Source organism: Podarcis muralis, chromosome Z (genome assembly GCF_964188315.1).
Source record: "Podarcis muralis chromosome Z, rPodMur119.hap1.1, whole genome shotgun sequence".
NCBI lineage: Eukaryota > Metazoa > Chordata > Lepidosauria > Squamata > Lacertidae > Podarcis > Podarcis muralis.
In genome coordinates this window covers 16600049-16620214 of record NC_135673.1, presented here as the reverse complement: position 1 = coordinate 16620214, position 20166 = coordinate 16600049, and the positions used below count along the sequence as shown (strand labels likewise).

Here is a 20166-nt window from a genome sequence, read left to right as displayed (position 1 = left end):
AACAAAAGCCCACCCTCTCTCCCCTGAACCCCATTGTCTTGTTACCAAGTGCATTTGCACGAGCTGTTCTTCCGCCTTCCCTATTGCACGATCTATTTGCACTGTCTCGTTAAAATGTTGAAAACTCTGTGTGTGCCTTGTACTGTCACTTCGGGGGTCGCTGGTAGAACCACACTGATGCCCTCCTAAGGCTTGGGACTAGCCAAAAATGGAAGACTTAAATGGCTTGATCCCCCGACTCATGGCAGGGGGTTGGACTAGTTGACCTTTGGGTGTCTTCCAACTCTACATTTCTATGAATTAGGTTAAAATGGGCCTTCTCTTGCTGGGAAGGAGCTTCTCTGTGTATAGCATACAGAATAGCTGCTGGAAGTCAAAGAGGGACGGCATCAGTGCTGGCTTTACAGGGGATCCTCTCTGGACCCTTCTCAGGTAGCAAATGCTAGTATTTGCATGTGGTGGTGGTGAAGATGTCTAAAGCATTAGTGTGTCCCCCCCCCCCCCCAGTAATTCCATGTGTCTTTTTCCAGAGAGGTATTTGCAGCCCAAACCGGCAGCCTTCAGATGTGATGAGGCAGAGAAGAAGTTGTTTTCTCGATTTTAAAAGGGTGGGGAGCTTCTGGATTCTGGCCAGGAATCCTCCAAACAGGAAGATTAAAAATATTTATTCTTTTCTTATATAATTCAGGAGTGTTTATAAACCACTTGTTTTCTTTGGAAAAATATATAGAAGCGGTATTTGCTGTATAACAATGCATTCGGAAGAATGCATTCTATAAAACATTAGTACAAAAGCATATGGAAACCAGGAGTTTGAGAGGTCCAGGCAAATTGGTTAGATCTTTCTCCTTGGGCTGCAACAACTGTCTTGAGCAGGCAGCACCCTGGGGATGCTAGTAGCGTACAGTGCAAGTGGCCATCCCTTCAAGAGGGGAAAGGCTGTAGTTCAGTGTTAAGAGCCTCCCTGCATGCAGAAGGTCACAGGTTAAATTCCCAACATTGTCCTCAGGTAAGGCTGGGAAAGACTCTGGTCTGAAATCTCAGAGAGCCGCTGCCAGTCTGTGTAGACAATACAGTCATACCTCGGGTTGAAGTAGCTTCAGGTTAAGTGTTTTCGGGTTGCACTCCGCGGCGACCCAGAAGTAACGGAGCGCATTACTTCTGGGTTTTGCCGCTTGCGCATGCACAGGCGCTCAAAATGGCATCACACACAGGTGTTGAAGCGCTGAATCTACTCAGGATGCAAACAGGGCTCCGGAATGGATCCCATTTGCATCCAGGGGTACCACTGTACTGAGCTAGATGTGCTCAGTGACCTGACTCAGTACATGTTCCTTTTTTCTTTTCTTTTTTAAGAAATCCAGCCCTTTATTTGGAACCTGAGGACTAGAATTTCGCCTTATTGTTTTAAGGCAAGGCCAAGGCTCAGAGCCCCCGTTTCCCTGAGTAAGCAGTGTTCAGGTGGCATCAGGACCACAACCACCTCCAGATAACAGCGGGGCTACCCTGCCCCATCCCAATGGTTGGGCATCTGCCTCAAGGTGTTTTGTCTACAGCCCAGCAGAAGAGAGGGAGGGGTCTTGCATGCTGATAACTTGGCTGGATTCTGTCTCTGGGCTGCAATTCGCCATCTTCCTCTCCTCTCTCCCCCAAAAGGGCCACTTTTCTTTTTGCTACCTGCTCTACGCTTTGCTGTTGGGTTGTCTGAGTGAATTGGCTGGCAGGAAATATATTATTCTCCCCACCAACCCCAACCCCCCGTTCCCGTTAATTGTATGGATGGGTTTGAGGACCACCACTGTCTTCAAGGATCTGGCTTAACAGGGTGATGTACTGAAATGCAAGAGTGTTAACCACCGAGGAAATTGCATCGCTTCTTTCCAACTAACCAGTCGTCTGGACCAAAAGCCATTTTGAAAGAACGGTCCATTCTGATGGTCCTTGCAGGGGTGTGGGTGTATTTTTTCTCTTGTTAAGCACATGCACTCCCTTGCAAGGCACCAAGACCTCCCAACCCTTAGAAATAGGGACCCTTACAATGTCACACCCTTCCCTCCTCCAGATTCTTCACAAGTCTAAGGGGAGGAGAGGGATGGGGGGAAAGGGGGTGGTTAGAAGTGCCTGCTCTACTCCACCTCTCTTTTATTTTCTTGCTAAAATGTAGATGATAAATAGTGTTTGCATCCCAACTTTTTCTCTTAGGAGCCCAAGTAGTGTACACATTCCCCCCCACCTCAATTTAATCATCACAACAATCCCACGGGCTAGGAGAGGCTGAGAGGCAGGGACTGTGACCCGATGTCACACAAGGGGAGCTTTGTGGCCAGAGTGGGGGGTGTGTGTGTGTATGTATGTTGAACCCTGTTCTCCCCTGGGTCCTAGCCCGACACTCTAACCACTAGGCCATACTGGCTGCTGCTGGAACGTCCTTGCGAATTGGAACCCTCCTCTTGGAAACTTAAATTCCTACATTGGTTATTCCTGGTTCCTGCCCCGAATATCCAACTTGCAGCCCTCTAAATCGCATAGGATCAATATCTGCTAATGGAACCTAGCCTGTGTTGACTAAGGGTGGGGTGGCTGTGGTCTGCTGTGGTAAAGAAATGTTGAAGTCTCCTCTCTGGAAGGTGTCAGCACCCTTTTCTCCCTTTTCCTCTGCCCCCTAACCTGTCCGTGCATTTACTTTATATATTTATTTTGTGAACCGAATGTTGCATCTGTTGTCTGGTTCCATAACCCTGAGCCCAAATGCCAGTAGATGTCAGCAGACAGTCTTGCTATGACCCAAACTGTCCTTCTGAGTTAGTTAAAAAAGGGGGGGGAGTAGAGATATGATGTGGTTGTGTAAGAAGCCTTAACTTAAGTGTGAGCAGTCTCTGGCTACCTGTGTCGTGTCCTCTGCACTCCCATCTGTGTAATGGGTTCATGCTCACCTTTTGATTTTAAAACAAAAACAGAAAATTATAATGCACCATTTTCATTACCAATATGAGGCAACTGGAAAACAGAATGTATGTACAGTATCTGCCAGAGTCAAGACTAGAATCTAGTAATTAAAATTGGTCCCTGTAACTGGCCTTCCATGGGAGGTTGTTGGTGAGAATTAGAACCTTTATTTTTAGGGGAGAGTCCATCGGCTCAGTGGCAGAGCATCTGCTTTGAATACAGAGAGCCTCTCCCCTGCCTGAGACCTGGCAGAGCTGCTGCCAGTCAGTGCAGACAATACTCAGCTAACTGGACCTATGGCCTGACTCAGGATAAGGCATTCTGCTGTGCTCCTGTTTAATCCAGCCCAAAACGATGAGGACTATACTCTTACTTATTTTTAACGAAAAAGGCCACAGCTCTGTGTTTTAGCAACCACTTTGCACACAGAAGGTCCTGGGTTCAGTCCTCATTGGCATCTCCAGTAGACAGTACTAAACTAGATGGACCAATGATCTGTCTCTGTATTGGGCAGTTTCCTATGTCCTCCTACTCCTCCCTGTCCCTGAGCCTGGAACTACAGATACCATTAAATACATCTAACTTGGCAGTGCTCCACCAGTCAGGGGTACAGATACAGCTGCTGAAAACCTGGCTTGTGCAAAATACAAAGAGTTGCCCCTCTGGAAATGGCCTGGGTGGGTAGCAGCTTTCTAAAGCAGAGGTCTCACATCTGGGAGGAAGCATCGCTGTCTGCTCTCATTATTGCTGGTGGCAGGGCCCCGTTGTTGTCGTCGTTTTGTTCCTCTGGTGTGCCCTGTCGTTGCCTCTTCCAACAGTTGTTTTCACTGTGGAATGTTGCTTTTCGGTGTCTTCCAACGCTGACCTTTTCCTGTTTGCTCTGTGGCCCCAACAGCTTTGGAGTGACGAGGTGGAAAAAGTAAGTATTTGCTAATGTTCCAGCTCTCCGATTTTTCCTTTGCTAGAAATGTCCATGGTGAGGATGAGTTTCATGGGGGGAAAGGCCGTAGCTCAAATGGTAGAGCATGTGCTTTGCTTGCAGGTGGTCCCAGGTTCAATCCACAGCATCTCTGGAGGTGGGGGGGGGGGGGAGGCTGGGAAAGAGCCCCTGCCCGAAACTCTATAGAACCGCTGCCAGTCATTGTTGACAATAATGAGCTACATGCACATGTGCCGCTATTTAATCCAGCCCTTTGTCCGGAATTATGAGGACTAGAATCTTGGTGGCGGCAGGGAGAGCTGTAGCTCCCTGCTGGAGCATCTGCTTTGTGTACAGAAGGTCCGAGCTTCAGTCCCCTGTTTGAAACCCCCAGGGAGCTGCTGCCATGCAGTGTGAACAGTTCTGAGCTAGATGGACCAATGGTTGGTGGACTCAGTTGAAAGCGGTTTCCTATTTAATTCCACCTTTTCTTCAGAACCATGAGGACTAGAATCTTACTTTAATTTTAGGGCAAGGGCTGTAACTCAGTAGCAGAGCACATACTCTGCATGGAGAAGATTCCGTGTTCAATCCCCAGTGGGTAGGGCTGAGAGATACAAGCCTGAAACCCTGGAAAGCCACTGCTGCCAGTCAGTGTAGCTGAGAGATGGTGGAAGTCCCAGTGGAGGGATCCTGTTCTAGGGAAGGCTGGCAGGGAGGGACCAGGACAGGGAGGTGCATGTGCCTCTGTGTGTGTGTGTGTGTGTGTGCCATGACACCACAGAAGGACCTTGTGTGAGTGTGGCTGTTGGGCCATCGAAGAAGGCCCCTGTGTGAGCATGGGTGTTGTGATGTCACAAAAGTGGGTCCTGTGGGTTGGGGATGCTGTTGACATCACGGAAGGTCCCTGTGTGAGTGCAGGTACTGCAGCATCTTACTGGTTGGAGGCAAGAGTGCCCAGCAAGGTCAGGGGCGGTGTTAGGCTGTCAGAGCAAGGCAATTCATGCCTTGATGAAAGGGCTGGGGGCTCCAATGGCTGGCAGGCGGGTGGTCAGGGCTCTGTGTGGATGCTGTGAGGTCACAGGAGGAGGCCTGGTGTGTGGAAGGTTCAGGTTCTGTGACGTCAGAGTGCGGAAGCCTAAACATGTCAAAGGGGATGGGTGCTTTGTTTCCAAGTGGGCTGAGCTCTTCTCAGAGGTGAGTGGTGTGCATGTTCTGACATCAGAGAAGGAAGGTGGAAGCAGATTTTCCCACTGGTGCCAGGGAAGGGGTGGGGAGTGGCAGCACGGGGTCTGCCCTAAGTGCTTATGTGGATCTAGAGGTGATTGCTGTGACATCACAGGAAGAAGATGAAAGGAAAGTGTGTGCAGTTGTCAGGGAAAGGAGAACCTTTTGGTCCATACAGCTCAGTATTGCTCACACCAACAGGCAGCATCTCTCTCCAGGGTTGCAGACGGAATCTTTCCCAGTCCTACCTGGAGAAGTCATTGGGGACTGAACCTTCGACTTTCTGCATAGACATTGCCTGCTTTATCACTAAGCTGTGGGTATCCTTCCGCCTCCATTTTTTGCTCCGTTAGGCTGGCACTTTGACCACGGAACCCCTGCCCCCGCTAACGAACGGATATGAAGGTTGAAAAGGCCAAGAAATTGTGACTCTGCTCATGAATCTTAGTACCACAAAATCTTCAGAGAGGCTGGACAAGTTTATTGACAGAGGGTGGCTTCCTAAACGTATTTGTTTTTCCTCTCCGTAGCTGATGACAACACATCTTCTAGGAGCTGCTTTGCAGAGTGGGGTGCCCTCACTTATTTTGGCATTCCTAGATGGGCTCACCAGGCAGTTGCAGGACCCACAATGACCCTCCACAGAGCATCATTCGGGAAACTCACTGTGGGAAAACTCATGTTGCTGCCCCCTTGTGGCCAATGTCCTTTTAAAAGGAAAGTGGGCCCAGTGGAGGATGCCTCCTGCTGGTGAAAGTTCTGGGCAGTAAGGCTGGTTGCCCTTAAAGCATTCCTGCTGTCTCTTCTTCCCATGGCAGCTGGGGAGAGTTTCTGCATTGCGCAACAGAGAACTCCAATGCAACAATCGCGCTAGAGGGGAAAGTCAGTGCACAACAGGTTGTGCTCTCAGTCGCTCAGCAAAGTGACCAGGAACTCGTTTTCTGTATTCTCGCTCACAACAAAATCCCGCAAGCAGAAAACATTTTGCTCACAGGAACAAATATACTGCTCAGTGCCTGCACGGGATGCATCCTGTTCATTCATTTTATTTCTACTCAGGACCATTGAGCACACATTTTTTAATATACCCATTTATGCCCCTACCATCAAGCTCCATAAGGCAGCAGAAGGAGATGTGAAAACTTTCACAACTTGAATGTAATTAAAACAGCTGCAGCAAAAGCATAGGGACCGGTAACGATCTATTCTCCCCAGGGCCCTCTGAAACAATAGAATATTAATGCTGTCTAAACCTCTTTAATGAAGGAGCCCTGCTGCTGCCATTCTTTCTTGGGCGGATGTCCCGCAGTTTAGGATGGTTGGCTTATGTGCTCTGACTCTTGTAAGGGCTGAACTTTCCCCAGAATGAAACGTTTGGAGTGGAGAAAGGGGTTGTTCAGGGGGGAGGGGAATGACGTAGCAGTGATTTTCCCATTCACAACTATTTTATTTCAAGAAAACTACGCACCATTTGATTGTAAGGAAAACCCTTGAAGCCATTTACAAAAAGAATAAAACAAGGAAATTATGGGTGAAAATGTTTTTTTTAAAAATTAAAAATAAAACCCGCAATAAAGTAAAACCAGATTAAGGCACAAGCCAACATTCTGCATATCTGGACGGGCTTTGCCTAACCCAAAATGTTTTTAGCAGGCACTGAAAAGTGTACAGTGAAGGTGCCTGCCTGATGGCAAGAGGCAGGGAGTCCCAAATTGTAGGTGCTGCCATACTAAAAGATCAAGTTCTTGCACAAGTGAAACTGGTATTACGTGGCACCTGTAACAGCGCCAGTTTCACAGATCAAAGCTATTTATTATCCACCCTTCACCCTAAGCAACCAGGGCAGGTCAAAACTATTTAAAATGCAATATTTTAAAACAAATGAACTACAATCATAAGAATAAGGTGGGTCCTAAAAAAAAAAAAAAAAAAAAATCTCAAGGGTTAAAGGTCAGGGCAAAGAGGTGCATCTTCAGCATACAACAAAAACTTTACAGGGAAAGTTCCTGAAGCATCTCCGTGGGGAGGGAATCCCATAACTTGGGGGAGGCACTCCCTGGGGCTGCCTCCCCAGCATTTCTGAGGGCAGCAGAACTACCAAAATCTGCTGATCTTAAATGTCCTATAGGTCTGTAAGGAAGAAGGCAATCCCTTAGATATTTGGGGCCTGAGTTGTTCTGTGCTTCAAACAATAGCCTGATCACCTTCATTTGGGCCCGGAAACGAACCAGCAAAAAGATCAGGCTGTGTGTTCAGCTTTTTCCAGCTTGTTGACTCCTTTCCCTTGCTCCCCGAACCCTCTGTGATAGGAGATGGGAAACCTTCTCAGTCAGAGGACCATATTCCCAAATAGGCAACATTCCAAGGGCTGCATGGGAGTGGCCAATGGGGCCAGAGCCGAAAGCTGGCACAGCAAAGGAGGTGGCCCTCACTTTCATTTATCGCCTCCTCTCATCCAGTTTCTAGCCATTTCAGCAAAAGTCAGAGGATTTATACACACACCCTCCATCTAGGCAAGAAAAGAAGCATTACTACAGTTCAACGACTTGTTCCAACCAGGCAAAAGCTCTCAAGGAGTGGCTGTGAGGGGGGTTCAGATGGTGAAAGGGAGTCTAATTGGGCAAGAGTCCAAGGGCCAGTTTGAAAGGTCTAGAGATCCACATTTGATTCCCAGGCTTGTGGCTCCCCATCTCTCCTCTCCAATGACACCCCACTCTCTTGCTCTGTAGGCAGAACACGAGCTGCGGATGGCCCAGACTGAGTTTGACCGGCAGGCAGAAGTGACCCGTCTCCTCCTGGAAGGGATAAGCAGCACACATGTGAGTCTCGCTGGAAAAGACATTGCGTTGCTGTTCATGCCAAGAGGCACACAGCACTTCATCGTTAAAACAGTTCCATTGTTCCATTGTTAAAACAAATCCATTCACACGTACAACTTTCAAGATCTGGACAAAATGGGCAAAGGTTCTGGTCCCAGGCCTCTCCCCCATTATTGCATTACAGTTCCACCTGGTTCTCAAAAATAAATATAGAGCCTATAATGTAGGTAGGTTCTAAATACCTAGATGCCTAGCCTGTATAAAACCAAACAGTTCTCCCATGTGTTGGAGAAGATGTCCCACTATAGGGACATATCAGCACGTGGGGTGGGAGTGTCCAAAAAATAGAAAAGTTATGGGGAAATGTACTTACAGAAATATCTTTGATTACAAGGCAGACAGTCCCATGGCCCCAATACTGGCATTACTTAATTTGTACAGCAACATTATGTTGCAAATTAGAAACAAAGAACTTCCGCACTCGTGATGGGACCGAGACGGCTCTGGTCGCCCTAACAGATGATCTCCGCAGGCAGCTGGATTGAGGCGGGTCGGGGCTGCTGATTCTTCTAGACCTGTCAGCAGCCTTCAACATGGTCGATCACAAACTCCTGGACCACCGCCTTGCCGACGTGGGGATTCAGGGCACAGTCCTTCAATGGCTGCGCTCGTTTCTCTCTGGTCGGGGACAGAGGGTGGTGCTTGGGGGGAATTGTCATCGCGCCACTCCTTGGTGTGTGGAGTGCCTCAGGGTGTGATACTCTCCCCGATGCTTTTTAACATCTTTATGCGCCCCCTCGCCCAGCTTGTCCGGAGTTTTGGGCTGGGTTGCCATCAGTATGCCGATGACACCCAACTCTATCTGTTGATGGATGGCCATCCTGACTCGGCCCCAGACACACTGACCAGATGTCTGGAACCTGTGGCTGGATGGTTACGTGGGAACTGGTTGAAGTTAAATCCTTCGAAGACAGAGGTCCTCTGGCTGGGCCGGGACGATATGGGATTGAGGAGGCAACTCCCATCTCTTGCGGGGGTGCAATTAGTGCCAGCACCGTCCTTCAAGAGTTTGGGTGTAATCTTCGATACCTCCCTCTCTATGGAGGCGCAGATTACAGCTATAACAAAGGCGGCATTTTTTCATCTCCGCCAAGCTAAGCAGTTGGCCCCTTATCTCTCTCGCCCTGACCTAGCCACTGTGATCCACGCGACGGTCATCTCCAGACTGGACTATTGTAACTCGCTCTATGTGTGGCTGCCCTTGAGACTGACCCAGAAACTCCAGCGGGTGCAGAATGCCGCGGCGAGACTCCTTATGGGGTCTTCGCTGCGAGATCACATTCATCCGGTACTATACCAGCTGCACTGGCTCCCGGTGGAGTACAGGATCAGGTTTAAGGTGCTGGTTTTAACCTTTAAAGCCCTATACGGCCTAGGACCCTCATACCTACGGGACTGCCTCTCCACAGAGGAACCTACGGTCTGCAAATAAAAACAACCTGAAGGTCCCAGGCCTCAGAGAGGTTAGGCTGGCCTCAACTAGAGCCAGGGCTTTTTCAGCTGTGGCTCCAATCTGGTGGAACGCTCTGTCACAAGAGACTAGGGCCCTGCAGGACCTGACATCTTTCCGCAGGGCCTGCAAGACAGAGTTGTTCCACCAGGTCAGGGCGCAACCTGACTCCCTCCTCTGGCAACCTGCACAGAATTTTGCTTAACGGTTGCCATTAATTTGATTTTAATTAATTTTTATAATGAAATGTTTTTAGAATGTTTGATTATTTGATTGTTTGATTATTTGCTTGTTGTTAGCTGCCCTGAGCCCGGCTTCGGCTGGGGAGGGTGGGATATAAATAAAATTTCTTCTTCTTCTTCTTCTTCTTCTTCTTCTTCTTCTTCTTATTATTATTATTATTATTATTATTATAACATATCTGTTAACCACTACAAGAGCAACTATTGCCAGGACACAGAAATCATTATCACGGATTAATTATTAACTATGGAGCAATGGCATAATGCAATTTGGCAAACAACATTATTGGGAAAACTTACACAAATATTAAAAGTAGCAAGAGGCCAAAAGAAACACAACTTTTTTATGCAGCCTACTGTAACTTTTATTGATTACACAAATAATGAGGCATATGGTAGAATAGTACCCATAGTTTACAGCAAAGTCTGGTGTGCACAAACCCTTTTAAAAAAAAAATCCTCCCCTCTTACAAATTCCTATAAATTATAATTGTTGTTGATGCAGAATACATTTTACTAATGGTTACAAGTCTAAGCAATTCATGTCATTTCATAGCTGTAGAAACTAATAATTTTGGCATATATACTTTGACACAACTTTGTTAACGTATTCAGAAATGTTTGAGGGTTTTATTTTTATTTTATGTAATTGTTGCATGCCATATGTTCTAATGCAGACAAAGATAGATCTAAATGCAACCATATCAAACAGCTTAAAAATGAAAATGAATAAAAACTATTTTACGAAAGGAAAAAGAAAACCAGATAAGCCTTGCAGCTGGATCAACCAGATGCCTCGATGGGAAGCCTGCCAATAGATCCCCCTCCTCAGTGCCTGGATCCCAGGACCTCACCATTTTTCTCCTTCTTTCTTCAGGTCAATCACCTTCGCTGTCTTCATGAGTTTGCTGAAGCTCAGGCCACATACTATGCCCAATGCTACCAGTACATGTTGGACCTGCAGAAGCAGCTGGGAAGGTAACAAGCTGTCCCAACGAGATGCGTCCATTTGGAAACTTGGGTCACAACAGCAACCATACATTTACAGCCCTTTCATACCATTCCCCACCCCAGAAAAAGAGAATACTGCAAGCTGTAGTTTGTGAAGGGTGCTGGGAACTACAGTTCCCATGATTACTTTTAAAGTGGAGTTAGACTTCTTTAAATGTCTTTAAATTAAACCTTGGGTTTAATTCAGCACAGGGCTAAGTCTCTCCTTTTTCCAGTGCAGGGATTTCTCCTTGCACAGCAGAACATTCTCCACCACCACCCACACCCTAAATCTATTCCAGAGGTCCTCCCAACCAATCAGAGGGGATTTGGGCAGGGCCTGGGGCCTATGTGGGGGGGGGGGGAGAGAGTGGAAAGTCCCATTGCACAAGTGGAAATCCGTGAGCTGATGGGACAGGGCAGTTGAGCACCATCCATTGTTCTTAGCTCCATGACTCTTAACTGTTCCACCCTCCTCCTTTTTAATATATGGGGGTGGATTTGGCTTTACCTACTGCAGGGGTCTGCTAGCCACTGTCCTGCCTGCCCCCAGCTCAGTCTTGTGGTTTGTTTTCCTCCATGACCAAGCACCTGCCGCCCATTCACATTAAACCACGTTTCTTTTTCATTCGAGGCTTGATGCATTGTGCCAACCAAACCAGCGTGCAGGGATTTGGATGCATGAAATAAGTATTTATGACAAGCCTCATAGGAGCCCCCTTCTGTTGCTCAGGTGGCTTTGAGACATAGGCAGCAGAACTCAGGCCAGGGACCCAAATGCGGCCCTCAAGACCTCGTGTCTGGTCCTTGGGTCTCTCTGCAAGCCACACCCCTAACTAGCACTCTGCACTCCCTTGAGTGTTTTTACCTGTCTGGGATGTGTCCTTGAACTCTGATACCTGTTGGCTGCCTGGATGGAGGACAGAGAAGGGTATGCACATGCCACCGAATTTTTCATGACTGAATTATTATTTTACATGAATAAATTTACCCTACTGCACAGAGGTAAGAGTCACACCCGCAGCTCATCCTCCTCCAGGCCTCTGGCCCTGTTCACTTCCGGCATGCAGCCCTCAAAGGTTTGCCCCAAAGAGAAACCTGCCTTGGGCTGGGAAAGCTTCCCTGCTTTTGCTCTCTGGGGTTGGTCCTGCAACTTTTCTTGACGCAGGAGGGCTGTTCATTGGCTGTCTTCTTCTGTCCCTTTCTCTTCCCGTGCTTTCAGTTCCAGAGGAGAAATGTAAGTAAAAGACCAAAGACATTCTGGGTAATAGAGAGCTAGGCTAGGACAGATGAAGGGGGAAGAACCCTTGGCAAAGTGTCTTCATTGTGTTGCCTTTTGCATTCATGGCACACTGCTTAGCTCCACTAGAGAAGGCTGCTTTTCTGTGATCCCTGCTTTTACAGAAGTGACCTCTCAGGGGGACACTGGGCTGCCCCCCCACCCAACTCCAAGAGTTTTCCTTAACTATGGATAAAGGTTTCCTGTTGAGTTTATGGGTGTGGGCATCTTTTTTCTTAACATGTGCATTTTAAAGCTTTTGTTTGTAAGTTAATAAATTAATGGCACTTCCACCGTGGCCTTCCTCCCTGAGGAGTCTAGGGCCTCAAACAACAAGCGATAAAAAGCATATTGGAAACCAATTCCGATAAAGACACAGACTGGGATAGACCTCAGCTTTAAAAAGGACTGTTGAAAGTTGAAGCTCTTCTGAAGGTGCCAAAGATGACAGATGTGTCACTTTTCTGATAGCCTTTTATTTTATTTTATCCTGCTTTGCATGGGAGAAACGCCTGACCAACCTGTTAATAAATGAAGTAGAGGTACCTGTTGTGTGATGGGCTCAGGCCCGATCACCCCTGTCTCTTACTCTCCCTTTTCTTTCCTCTGCCTTGCAAAGGCTTCCTGGAACTTTTGTGGGCAACGCAGAGTCCACCTCACCTCCACCAGCCACTGCCTCACCCACCACCATTGCTGCAGGTGCTGCCACAGGCCCAGCCGTACCAATCATTCCGGTGGTGCCCACTGTCATTGGAGCACCCAACTCGGCCCCTGCTGTTGAAGCCCTGAACCCCAGTGATGTGAAGCCCCCTGCCAGTGGGACACGGAAGGCCCGGGTCCTCTATGACTATGAAGCCTCAGACAGCACTGAGCTGTCTCTGCTTTCAGATGAGGTTGGTGTTTCTCTCTCTTCTGCCAAATGATGCTACAGACAAAATGTGGTTTAGGGACGAGGCTGTTTGTGTTGTGTTGTGTTGTGTTGTTTATTTATTTATTTAAAATTATACACCACTTGATTGTAAAGAGAAGGGGGGGGGAGAACCCCAGTTTACAAAAAATATACAGTGGTGCCTCGCAAGACGAAATTAATTCGTTCCGCGAGTTTTGTCGTCTTGCGATTTTTTCCGTCTTGCGAAGCACGGTGTCGGAAAAGTTTTGGAAAAGCTTCAAAAATCGCCAAAGTCTTCAAAAACCTCAAAAAAGGCTACCACACTGCGTGCTATGAGTTGCTCCTCGAAGTCAAGTCGCAACTGTATTAACGGTGTTAAGAAAAAGGAAACAAACTTGCAAGACGTTTCCGTCTTGCGAAGCAAGCCCATAGGGAAAATTGTCTTGCGAAGCAGCTCAAAAAACAAAAAACCCTTTCGTCTTGCGAGTTTTCCGTCTTGCGAGGCATTCGTCTTGCGAGGTACCACTGTAAAAGCAATATTTTTTTTGTAAACTGGGGCTCTTTCCCCTCCTTCTCTTTACACACAGGTGGCGCTGTGGGTTAAACCACACAGAGCCTAGGGCTCGCCGATCAGAAGGTTGGTGGTTCGAATCCCTGCGACGGGGTGAGTTCCCGTTGCTCGGTCCCTGCTCCTGCCAACCTAGCAGTTCGAAAGCACGTCAAAGTGCAAATAGATAAATAGGTACCGCTCCGGTGGGAAGTTAACAGCACTGCTCTGGTTCGCCAGAAGCAGCTTAGTCATGCTGGCCACATGACCCGGAAGCTGCACGCTGGCTCCCTCGGCCAATAAAGCAAGATGAGCGCCGCAACCCCAGAGTCGTCCGCGACTGGACCTAAGGGTCAGGAGTCCCTTTACCTTTTATAAAAGCAATAAAACTGCCCTTAACAATTTTAATTTTTGAAGTTAAAATAACAATAGAGTAAAAACAGATGGAAACTCACACTAGCTTTCTAAGCATCTGGGTATAAATAAAAACCTTTCTAGCAGGCACCGAAAAGGGTGTGGCAAAGGCACCTGGCTGGTGTCAAAAGGCAGGGAGTTCCAAAGTATATGTGCTGCCACACTAAGAGATCAAGTTCTTACAAATGCAGAGTGGATATTTTGTGGCACCTTTGGTAATGCCACTTCTGCCGTTTGAAGTGCTCAAATGGGCATATGTAGGGTAGGCGATCTTGTAAACTGGTCCCAAGTTGTTACGGGCTTTTTATATGCTAACAGTAACACCTTGAACTTGACCCTGTAGCAAATGGGCAACCAGTGCAGATCTCCGAGCGCAGGTGTGAAATCCTGACAAGGCCTCACTCCTGCCAGCTAACACTCTGCAGCGCTAACTGCAGTGTTGCTGGAAACCACAGGACGGGAGAGTGTTCTTGTGCTTGAATCCTGCTTGTGGGATTCCCACAATGGGCAACTGGTTTGCCACTGTGAGAAGAAGATGCTAGACTTGATGGTCCATTGGCCTGACCCAGCAGGCTGTTCTCATATTCTCAAGTATGTAATTAGCCATTTTCTGCATTTCGTTTCCCTTTGATCTCACGTCTTATAACCCCCTACCCAGCCAACCATATATATTTTATATATTTTAGAAAGAGATCTGTAACTCCAGATAACACTTTGTGAACTATAGTCCACAAAAACTAATGCTGCAGGAAGTTTTGTCAAAATACTTTTGCCTTTTTAATGGTTTGCATCTAACATATTGCCTACAACTCTCTGTTAGATGATCACTGTCTACAGCCTCCCAGGGATGGACCCAGACTGGCTCATAGGAGAGAGGGGCAATCAAAAGGGCAAAGTCCCTGTTACCTACTTGGAACTTCTCAGTTAAGCACACCTGCCGAGGATCCTCCAAGCAAGTCACACACCCTTCCCGTGACCTGACATCGTTTTTCAGAGGCTGCTGACTACGTATTTCCATCTAAGGCCATTTGCTCTCTTCTGGGTCAGATTCCCCCCCCCCCTCACTCTGTGTTTGGATTAAGGCACAGAGGCGACCAATGAGCTTTCCAAGGCTCTGTCAACCATTCCCACAACTGGCTTCTAGAGTTGGTGGGACCAAACTTGGATTCCCTCTCTGGTCCAATAAGCCCTTTTGAGGATGGCTGACAGGTGAAATGAGGACTAGCCCCTTGCTTTTTTCCTCCTCCTCTCTGTTTCTGCTGCAATTATTTGGGTCAAACCAAATGGAATTAATGGAAGTCACCTGTAATAGGCTGTGTCTTCCCCGTCCTTTTTGTCCCCGCAATTGTTTTTGACCCACCCACAACCTACCCACCCTGGTCCTGCTTTTAACTATTCTATGTATTCTGCTGGAGTCAGTTGTAGGGAGAGCTGGGCATCTGTGGCAGCAAAAATCTGGTTTATTTTCAGATTTAAGCCAAGCCTTTTGAGTCCCCTTGCAAAGAAGAATGTTTTAAATGAACTATAAGTCAACCAGAGGATGAAGGGGGTGGGGGGTAAAGAGATGTAAATGTCAGCAACCCAACTGAATATGTAGCACATCCTGGAAGGCAAAATCCTCACTTTCTCCCATTATTCTTGACTCCTGCCAACAATTGCTGTGGCAATGAAAGGAAGATGAAAAACACTGAAAAATTAATGGGCTATAGTTGTCTTGGCCTGGTTTCGCTGCTTAAAATACTTGCTATGATTTTATGTGGGGCTGATTTGTTTGTTTGTGTGTGTGTGTTATTTCTGAGTTTACATTTCCAACTGTCTTTCCCGCCCCAAAATAACATTCCACCTTTCAAAAAGCTACCTTTATCCTCTCCCCCTGTTGAAACTGGCAAGGCTCATAACCAGAGTTCACTGCTCAATTTCTTGACACGCCCTTCGATTCTGCCCCACATTGGTTCAGCTTGCATATCCCCAGCCATGAGGGCAGGAGACTCTTGGAGTAATGCAAGATGTATTCTGAAACAGCCCATCCTTACCTATGGGCCTCCTCCAGTTCTCACCTGGCCCAGGTATCAAGTAAGCCATAAATCTCTTGCTGGAGACAAGAACCTGTCTGAGAGGGTGGGGAGGGTACTTTCTTTTGTAGGACAGGTCTTAGTGCAGATTAAACCTTCCATCCTGCTGCTCCTGGGCTGACACAACCTGGCTGGCTTATTTTGTGTTTTGAACTTTTATTTTTTCATCTTGAGCCTTTTGTGGATTATCCTGATGTAACAGATTTCAGAGCACTACCATATGGTTGACTTTTGCCAATAAAACACCTAGCCTGCACACCTCCTCTGTCTTGGCTCTCTTTGGGGCAGTGTGTGTGTGTGTGTGTGTGTGTGTGTGTGTGTGTGTGTGTGTCCGTTCCCCGCATGCGTGTGCACATGATCAATTCCACAATACCCAAATTCCACAGAAGGTAATGTTATCAAGCTAAGAGCTTACAGATTTGTAAGACTGGGCTCCCGCCTCTTCAAAGAGGAACACAGAATTTTGACAGGTGGAAAAGCCCTGCTTTTCAACATGGTGTCTTAACTGGAAGATTCAGGACAGATAAATTAAGTACTTCTTCACACAGTGTGTAGTTAGACTGTGGAACTCACTCCCACAGGACGTAGTGATGGCCACCAACCTGGATAGCTCCAAGTGAAAAGATAGGCCTTTACTGAAATATGAATGTCCATAGTGGCTGCCAAAGCAATGTTTCGTATACACTTCCAGATTACACACGTGATTTTCACTCACCAAAGCAGCACAGCACTCTTAGCAGTTGCACCCAGTGTCATCATCCTGAACCAATCAAAATCATTTAGCTCTTCAGATCAGTCTTCATTGTACTATCATGTAATAACATAATCATCTTTCACTGTCTATTATTCAAGTATTAAGGTTTTATTAAAGTCTTAATAAAGTCTTTAAACTTAAATACTTTAATAAAGGCAAGACTGTAATTAGCAAAACCAGTACATTGTGTTCTGCTGTATCCGTTCACAAACCCAACACTTGCCTTTATTTAAATCTGAAGTAACTGGTGAAAGGGTCTGAAGGTACAGTCATACCTCATGTTACGTCTGCTTCATGTTACGTTCTTTCAGGATACGTCCCGTGGCAACCCAAAAGTACCAGAAAGGGTTACTTCCGGGTTTCGCCGCATGCGCAGACATGCAAAAAGACGTCACACGCATGCGCAGAAGCAGCAAATCGCAATCCGCGTGTGCGCAGACGAGACACTGCGGGTTGCGTTCTGCTCATGTTGCGAACAGGCCTCTGGAACGGATCCCGTTTGCAACCAGAGGTACCACTGAATTAGTTTGGCCCTAAAATCGAGGAAACCTGTAGCTTGGTATGAGAGCAAACCCAATAAAAAAGCAATATGGGCCTCCATAGATGTTTTACACAGCGCTGATTCTCAGTTTCATTGCCTTGGCAATGTTGCTTCAAATTTTTGTGGCTGGTCACCTCTGACCCTCTTCCAATTTTGTAGTTTGCTGTTGCTAATTCCTGAAGAAGACAGAAGAGCAAAGTTCTCAGTTCAACTGTTACAAAAGTGATATTGGTGAGAAGAAATATCTATCTGGTGCTGAGAGCTGTTTGACCATGGAAAGGACACCCTCAGAAGGCAGTGGACTCTCCTTCACTGGAGGTTTTTAAGCAGAGGTTGGATAGCCATCCATCTTGGATGCTTTTGTCGAGATTCCTGCATTGCGGGGGGGTTGACCTACATGACCCTCGGGGGTCTACAACTCTACAATTCTATTTATGGTCTTTCGCGAACATAAAAAATAAGGAATCAAGTTCTCTTGGCTTTCCATTTTCTTGGCCTTACATTATAAGGACACATCGGTGGGTACGAAAGGTGAGAAGTGCGGAGGTTACTAGTATTTGCACTGTGGTACCCACTGCCAAACAGCTATTCACAATTGATTTAGCCATCTGTGTTGCCAATCACCAGGGTTCAGGACTGTCCTGTTCTGGGAAGCTTGGGATCTTGTCCGTTTCCCTTGCTTGGGCGAGCAGCATCAGCTTAAAGCTTTCTTCTGTAGTGAGCCCTGCAGCAAAGTCTTCATTCAGAATATCAAGAGATCTGTTTCCCTTGTTCTTTCGTCCACTTTGTCAGCTTCTGGCCAAAGGGTCAGTTTCCTCCTGATGCAGTGATGCAGCTCTGCAATCAAATCCTCTTATTTGGTGGGATTTGCCATCCAGGGCATGTGGCCTATATGGAACCAGGAGGATCTTTCCTTCGCCTGTAATAGGATATATTGGTTGCCAACCACGCCTAGTAGGTCTCTTTTCGTCAGGCTGGAAGGGCCAATGGGACAGCTTGTCTCTGGAAAAGAAAAAAAAAACTAACAGCAACATTTGATCAGCTCTATGTGCAAAATCTTAGAAACTTTTCTTTATATTCAGGGCACTGGCATCCTGATGGTTGTAGAGAAAACATTTAAACCCACAACTCTAATTAATTTGCAATTACCAACAAAAACATGAGATCATATACATTCACTTAACCAAATGTGTTTTTACTTTATTATCAAGATTAGGCAGACTGTATAACAATATTTCAACGCGGGTGGCACTGTGGTCTAAACCACAGATTCTAGGGCTTGCTGATCAGAAGGTCGGCAGTTCGAATCCCCACAACGGGGTGAGCTCCCATTGCTCGGTCCCTGCTCCTGCCAACTTAGCAGTTCGAAAGCACGTCAAAGTGCAAGTAGATAAATAGGTACCGCTCCGGCGGGAAGGTAAACGGCGTTTCCGTGCGCTGCTCTGGTTCACCAGAAGCGGCTTAGTCGTGCTGGCCACATGACCCGGAAGCTGTACGCCGGCTCCCTCGGCCAATAAAGCGAGATGAGTGCCACAATCCCAGAGTCGGTCACGACTGGACCTAATGGTCAGGGGTACCTTTACCTATACAGTGGTGCCTCGCAAGACGAAATTAATTCGTTCCGTGAGTTTTTTCGTCTTGTGATTTTTTCGTCTTGCGAAGCACGGTTTTGGAAAAGTTTTGGAAAAGCTTCAAAAATCACCAAAGTCTTCAAAAACCTCAAAAAAGGCTACCACACCGCGTGCTATGAGTTGCTCCTCGAAGTCAAGTCGCAACTGTATTAACGGTTTTAAGAAAAAGGAAACAAACTTGCAAGACGTTTCCGTCTTGCGAAGCAAGCCCATAGGGAAAATCGTCTTGTGAAGCAACTAAAAAAACCAAAAACCCTTTCGTCTTGCGAGTTTTCCGTCTTGCGAGGCATTTGTCTTGCGAGGTACCACTGTAACAATATTTCAATATTTCCCCCTTCTCATGTTCATAAAGCAACAAGCAGCTTGATCTATGAGCATAAAGGGGGGGGGGGAATACTGAAATATTGTTACTCAGCTTTTTCTTTATTCTTTCCTTTTTGGAAGAACAAACTGGAATCACTGAAGAACTTTTTAGAAGGTATAAAAGAAAATTCATGCAACAACCAGGAATAGTGAGAAAACCAAGAGCAGAAACATGTTCAGCTTTCCTAAAGCTATGGGATAGTATCTGTCAGGGGTTCAGGAGCAGAGGCAAGGGCAAGGGAGGAAACAGAGAGCGAAGGGGAGGAGGCAGAAGAAAGGATGAGCGATGACGACGACCCGAGATCTCCGAGTCTCTCCAGTGAGTCGGAGGATTCACAGAAAGGAGCACCAGTGGCCAAGGCAAGGGGGGAGTTTAGGGGGGCACCCCAGGGAGATAGAGCCAGAGGGGAATCAGAGGAGAGCAGTTGGAGATCGGGTCCAGCGTCACCGCCAGAGAGCAGGGAAGAGGAAAGGAGCCAGGGGGCAAGCGCTGGCAGCTCACAGCAGGAGGGAGGGCACGAGTCAGGGGTGGCCACACCTCCATCTGGGAGCGAAGAAACGGTTAGACGGAAGGTGGAAGGTTGGGCGCGCGCGCCAAGTTCAAATGCACAGGAAGGAGGCGCAGTAGGCAGCCCGGAAAGAGAGCCGGGTCCTAAAGCCCGGCGCAAGGAGACAGGAGAGTCCGGGGGGTCAGCGTCCGAAGAATCCCGGAAGGAAGAGACCCAGGGGGGCAGAGGGACCCAGAGAAGAACAGTCAGGCGGAAAAGGTGGAGCAGGGCTAGGATATTAAGTTGGTGTACGAGGGGCGGAGATTCAGACGGAGCTTCGCCGATCTAGCTACTAGACGTAGGGTTGCACGCAGCAGCTTGAGAATGGAAACTGTAACTCAATAAAGACTTTTACTTAATGACCGTTGGCTAGCGTGATCCTCTGTGAGCTAGGATCTTGAAGCAACCCTGACAGTAAGCTCCGTCTCCCGTATTGTGGGCATCTACAGCCTCGAGGAGAGGAGAGAAGCAGGTG

At 47.3% G+C, this 20166-nt stretch overlaps 1 protein-coding gene across 7 annotated transcripts in view; it reads left to right on the top strand.

The window, feature by feature from the left end:
* The window catches only part of SH3GLB2 (SH3 domain containing GRB2 like, endophilin B2), a 50169-nt gene extending 34059 nt beyond the window's left edge, over positions 1-16110 (top strand). For 2 of the 7 annotated variants that reach the window (XM_028714346.2, XM_028714340.2), the window contains 6 exons: positions 3842-3865; positions 7822-7911; positions 10541-10641; positions 11876-11890; positions 12552-12825; positions 14603-16110. In XM_028714346.2, coding sequence (XP_028570179.2) covers positions 3842-3865; positions 7822-7911; positions 10541-10641; positions 11876-11890; positions 12552-12825; positions 14603-14710 — 612 coding nt within the window. In that variant the 3' untranslated portion in view covers positions 14711-16110. Of the gene's footprint in view, positions 1-3841; positions 3866-7821; positions 7912-10540; positions 10642-11875; positions 11891-12551; positions 12826-13408; positions 13486-14602 lie in introns of all 7 variants that reach the window. The other 5 variants (XM_028714347.2, XM_028714344.2, XM_077922573.1 and 2 more) reach the window with 3 other exon arrangements.
* The last annotated feature ends 4056 nt before the right edge of the window (positions 16111-20166 follow it).